The 6021-nt window shown below is 42.3% G+C and overlaps 1 protein-coding gene across 1 annotated transcript; it reads right to left on the minus strand.

Moving 5' to 3' along the window:
* Positions 1-3516: 3516 nt before the first annotated feature.
* On the minus strand, positions 3517-5661 carry LOC129766448 (uncharacterized). Its single transcript, XM_055766979.1, has one exon. It carries the CDS (start codon positions 5659-5661, stop codon positions 3517-3519), a length of 2145 nt encoding a protein of 714 aa, XP_055622954.1.
* Between the last annotated feature and the right edge of the window lie 360 nt (positions 5662-6021).

The raw sequence follows: 6021 nt of genomic DNA on the forward strand, positions 1-6021 counted from the left end.
CCCGATACAGTTTCCATTTCCACCGCACAACGATGGTTTCAACGTTTTCGTTCTGGTGTAGAGGTAGTCGAAGATGCGCCACGCTCCGGAAGGCCTGTCGTCGAAAATTGCGACAAAATTGCTGAATTCGCCGAGAAAGACCGGCATAGTAGCAGCCGTAGCATCGGCCAAGAGCTGGGGATAAGTCATCAAACCGTTATTAACCATTTGAAGAAGCTTGGATTCACAAAGAAGCTCGATGTATGGGGGCCACACACGTTGACGCAAAAAACATCTTTGACTGTATCGACGCATGTGAATCGCTGCTGAATCGCAACAAAATCGACCCGTTTCTGAAGCGGATGGTGACTGGCGATGAAAAGTGGGTCACTTACGACAACATGAAGCGCAAACGGTCGTGGTCGAAGCCCGCTGAAGCGGCTCAGACGGTGGCCAAGCCCTCATTAACGGCCAGGAAGGTTCTGCTGTGTGTTTGGTGGGATTGTCAAGGAATAATCTATTATGAGTTGCTTCCCTATGGCCAAACGCTCAATTCGGACCTGTACTGCCAACAACTTGACCGCTTGAAGGTAGCACTCATGAAAAAGAGGCCATCTTTGATAAACAGAGGCCGCATTGTCTTCCACCAGGACAACGCCAGGCCACACACTTCTTTGGTGACGCGCCAGAAGCTCCGGGAGCTCGGATGGGAGGTTCTTCTGCATCCGTCGTATAGTCCGGACCTTGCACCAAGTGACTACCACCTGTTTTTGTCCATGGCGAACGAGCTAGGTAGTCAGAAATTAGCCACAAAAGAGGCCTGTGAAAATTGGTTATCCGAGTTTTTTTTGCCAATAAGGAAGCGAGCTTCTATAACAGGGGTATTATGAAGTTGGCATCTCGTTAGGAACAAGTCATCGACCAAAACGGCGCATATTTGACTTAAAACAGATGATTGTAACTAATTTTATGAACAAATGAAAATTCAAAAAAAAATACCGCAGGACTTTTTTGACTGCCTAATATATGGTTTTGCTATTAGATGGAATATAGAGACATTTATATAGAACATATAAATGGTCTTCCTTTTCAGGATACCTAAAGATAATCTACGCGGCAGTGGCACATAAGACTTTCAGATTTTCGTTTCGTCGAGTGGTCGATAACTCGCGATTATTTAAATCACATCACTTACTTGAATTCATCATATCAGCGCGTTGCATTTCCTTCCACCAAGTACCAAACGACCAAACGACTTACTCCGGCAGCGAAATTGAAAATACTGCCAGGCTCACAGGCTCACACTAAGTGCACCCATGGCCGAGTGGTTAGCGTCTCACATTATCATGCCGGGTGTTCAGGTTCGATTCCCGCTCTGGCCGGGGGATTTTTCGTCAGAGAAATTTCCTTCGACTTACACTGTGGTCACGCGTATTCTAGAGATTGTCCCTCGGAATACATTCAAGGCGTGTTATTTGGCTTAAGAAATCTCAACTAAGTATTGAAAAATGACGCTAGTTAATGCATACGTTGAGACGGCAAAAGTTCCACAGGGAACGTTAACGCCATTCAAGAAGAAGCCAGGCTCACAAATACATTTCAGGTTGCGTTTTCTCCCAATAATGCGCGAAAAAAATCATTACTAGACACTGTTTTCGCTCACGATTTTTTACCACTTGTACAAAACTCGTTAAACTTCTACTAAGAATATTCATTTGATACGGATAATTTGATTTTCATTGATAATTTTGTCCTTGAAGATGTATATATTTTTCTCGCCGAAGAGAAAGGGTCATTTTCTACAGCAATAAAAAGATGTTTCTAATGTTGCTTATTTATATATTTCAACCTAATTTGCTCTGCAGAATATTATTCTTTCATTTAAGGTGAAGGTAGAAGCTAGCCACAAATGGCTGCCACAATGGCGCTCAATTCTTTCATCTCCCTCCCTCACCCCTCGCCCGAAAATCAATTATTTTGCGAAACAGTGTGAAGAAAATGATTGTTTTCGCACACTTCCCATCAAGTAATATCAACCAAACTCTAATCGATTACTCACAAGACATTAAATTTTCCTCTGCTGTCTCACTGTATAGTGAAAAACGTCGGAAAACTCGAGTTAGTGCTATGAAAGTTAAATTTTCATTTTTCAATTTTCGGCAATGGTTATTTTTTCGACACTGATGCCAGATAACATCATCGAAACAGCTATAAAAACCACTCAATAAAATGTTATTCCTGATATCAATACAAATATTATTTTTACGTTTGATGGATCTATAATGTAAGTTTTAGCAACTTTAACATAGAGTAAGAAAATTGTACTGCTGAGCTCGGAACACTACCACGGCTGAATATGCTTCCAAAAACAGTAAACGGAAAAGTATTACATTCAATCAAAATGCCTCGGCCAGCGAAGAGAAGGGTTAAGGCTCTCCAACGTGAATATGTGAAAATAATACGATCAACGAAGGAAAATATTAAGGAATTATCAACATCGAGTTACTATGCGGAAGAACTTGTTAATACCAAAAAATCCCCAATTCGCATGTGTTATAAATTTGCTCATGTAACGCTCGCGTATAATCAGAATTTTACTTATGCAAATGCACCTTCTATATATATTTTTATTTGCAATTGTTCATCGGAACATATCGTTCATACATGTTACTTTAGTATTGAATTGTAATTTTTTTTCAAATGTATTCAAAGACTCGTGTCAATGAAGCCCCACAGTCTGATAAGTGAATTGATCTATTTACGTGTTCTTTTCTCTTCTCTCACAAACACTATTAACCCATTTTTACACGCGGTTTTACCTATACAACAACAATGGCTAGCTTCCACCTTCACCTTAAGCCAAGTAAAATATATGAACGATATGTTCCGATGAACAATTGCAAATAAATAAATAAATATATATATATATATATATATATATTGTTGATCACAGCGACAATGAAACAAAATTCGATGAACTTCTATCTCTAGGTGGTTTATTTTAATGAACAGAAGTTATAAAATTCCTGTGTATAAATAAGATAGTTAAGCTAGGCTAATTAATTATAATTTCAAATTTACTTTTAGTGTTTTTCGCTGGATTAACCTTGTATATAAATGTGCGTTTTGTTATTTTGTGAGCGGTTTCGGTACAGAAGAACTTGTTTGTCTATATATATCTGTTTAGTTGTAGGAATATATCATAAATTACGTTTAGGATTATGCTTTAGTTTCAAGTTATTTTCTCACCTATTTTTCCGAAATGCAGAAAAGATGGCGGTATGCTAGTATCAACACTAGAGTTTATAGATTTTACATTGCTATTTTGAAGTTTAAGTTCATTCATAGGTTAATAATCAAACTTATTTACTATTTCACGTATTTCTCACCTTTCTAGTCTTAGTATAGCAAATAAGATAGATAATAAGATAAATTGTATATAAATTCACTAATTTTAAGAAGTAGTTTCAACGTAGTTTTAAGGAGTTAGCTATTTCGATTGTTTCCTGATGTTTACTTTTGACTTTCTTTGTGTTTTTATATGTGTTTGTAAATCGGGCTCAACGATGAACGATCAACGATGATTACCACATCTCCAACTGTAATTGGTTTTACTGGTGTGAGCCATTTGGTCCTACGAGTTATCGTAGGCAGATAGTCGCGAACCCACTGCTTCCAGAATAAGTCCGCTAGAATTTGTGATTGCTTCCAGCTGTTCCTAAGCAAGACAGGGCTGTCATTCAGAGGAACCCAAGATCTCAGGCCATTAGCTGACCCCACTAGGAAGTGGTTGGGCGTCAACACCGGCGAATCGTCGCCATCAATTGGAATGTTGGTCAGAGGACGAGAATTGATAATATTTTCGATTTCCAGCAATGCGTTTTCCAGTACTTCGTGTGTCAACAGCCTGCTAGACTTTAATCGACCAAGGTTCTGCTTGACACTCCGGATCAGACGCTCCCACGCTCCACCCATGTGGGGCGTGACAGGAGGGTTGAAAAACCACTCGGTGTGACTCGAGGTGAACTCCTTCAATAGTGCATCGTGATCAAGGTTTTCTATTGCACTCTGCAACTCTTTGCTTGCAGCTCGGAAATTAGTTCCACGGTCGCTGTAGATCGCCGCCGGAATACCCCTCCTAGCCATGATGTTGTGAATGGCCATTATGCAGGAATCAGTAGTCAGTGTATGAGCGATCTGCAGGTGAATGGCATGAGTGGTTAAGCAGGTGGCGAGAACCCCCCACCGTTTCTCGGTTCGTCTTCCAATCGACACCAATATTGGACCGAAATAGTCCACACCCGTGTGAGTGAATGGACGAGCGAAGGCAGCTAGACGAGCAGGAGGAATTTCTGGAGGTTGTGGTTTTGCGAGAAGGATTTTACACTGTTGGCAGTCTTTCCGCATTTTTCGGTATGTTGTCTTCAGATGAGGAATACGGTAGCGTTGGAGTATTTCGTTCATCGCTGTCTCGTGATTCTGATGGTTGAATCGCTCATGTATGGCGGAGATAACGAGGCGGGTTACAGGATGGTCGCGGGGAAGTATCACCGGTTCAAATGCATCTCGATCGACGAACGCACAGGCATTCGTTCGTCCTTTGACTCTAAGAACTTCATTCTCATCCAGAAAGGCACACCACTGGTAGAGCAGGCTAGATCTGGGAATGCTTTTAGCTGAACTCTTCAGCAAACGGTTCTTCTCGAAGATAGCTATTTCCTCTGCGAAAACGGCGGACTGAGCACAGCGAAACAGATGGTTTTCCGCGTCTATAAAGTCTTGTCGTTGCAGTTGCCCGAGTACTCGTTGTTTTCCGTAGCAACTAAGCTTTAGGTTGCGAATGTAGCGCATCACATAGGCCGTTACGCGTAGAAGAATGATCCATTTGGAATAATTCTGGGGACAAATTGGCGAACCCCTGGGTCGAGTATGAACGAGGAGATGCGGTCGAAGCTCCTCATTGGTGGTTCTTCCAGGAAATGGATTCTCAGGCCAGTTTCCTTTTTTGAGCAAAAGGAACTCCGGTCCACGGAACCAGCGACTGTTACTAGCCAAGTAAGGCGCTCGCTTCCACTTCGTTCCTTCATCAGCTACGTTGTGTTTTGTCGGAATCCATCGCCACTCGAATATCTCTGTCGTTTCGAGTATCTCGCTGACCCGAAATGCAACGAACTGAGTATACCGTCTGTGATCCGAACGGAGCCAACAGAGTACGTCTTTGGAATCTGTCCAGAACGTCTGCTGCGTAACGTGGATTGAGAGCGATTTTGAAATAGTATCTGCAAGCCGCACGCCTATAACTGCCGCTTGCAATTCGGATCGAGGAATCGATAAAAATTTGAGTGGAGAAACTCTTGTTTTGGCACTTACTAGCGAACATTGAACAGTATCGCCATTCTCGAATCGTAAATATACCGCCGCAGCAAAGCCGTTCTCACTTGCATCAACGAATGTATGCATTTGTACATCGGTACCGGCTTCTGCGGGTGTTAGCACTCGGTAGCAGCGTGGTATTTCAACGGTTGTTATCTGCGGAAAAATGGCCAGCCATGACAGCCACTTGTCGTACTGCAAGTCCTCGATCGGATCATCCCACCCAACAGACGTTCTCCAGATCTCCTGCAGTAAAACTTTCAGGAACATCATAACGTGTGCAATGAGTCCCAATGGATCGAAGACCATCATTAGGGTGCGTAACACTTCTCTTTTCATTGGTCGACGGTGTCCTGAGATGATTTCTCTATCATATCGTGCGGAAGGTGAAGGTGAAGGTGAAGGTGAAGCAGTCTTTCGAAGTATCCCACCACATACCAAGGACTTTTTCGGTTGCGCATTCGTCTCCGATATCAAGGTTCTTCTCATTCGCTATTTCCTCACTAACCGCTGCCAGAACGCTACTAGAATTAGATATCCAGTTCCGCATTTCGAACCCAGCTGCTGCGTGGATCTTTTTGACGTCTTGTACAAGCTGGATTCCTTTCTCCACAGACTCCACGCTCACAAGCATATCGTCCACATAATGTCGGTTGACTATAGCGTCGA

This window comes from Toxorhynchites rutilus, chromosome 2 (assembly GCF_029784135.1).
Source record: "Toxorhynchites rutilus septentrionalis strain SRP chromosome 2, ASM2978413v1, whole genome shotgun sequence".
Lineage (NCBI taxonomy): Eukaryota > Metazoa > Arthropoda > Insecta > Diptera > Culicidae > Toxorhynchites > Toxorhynchites rutilus.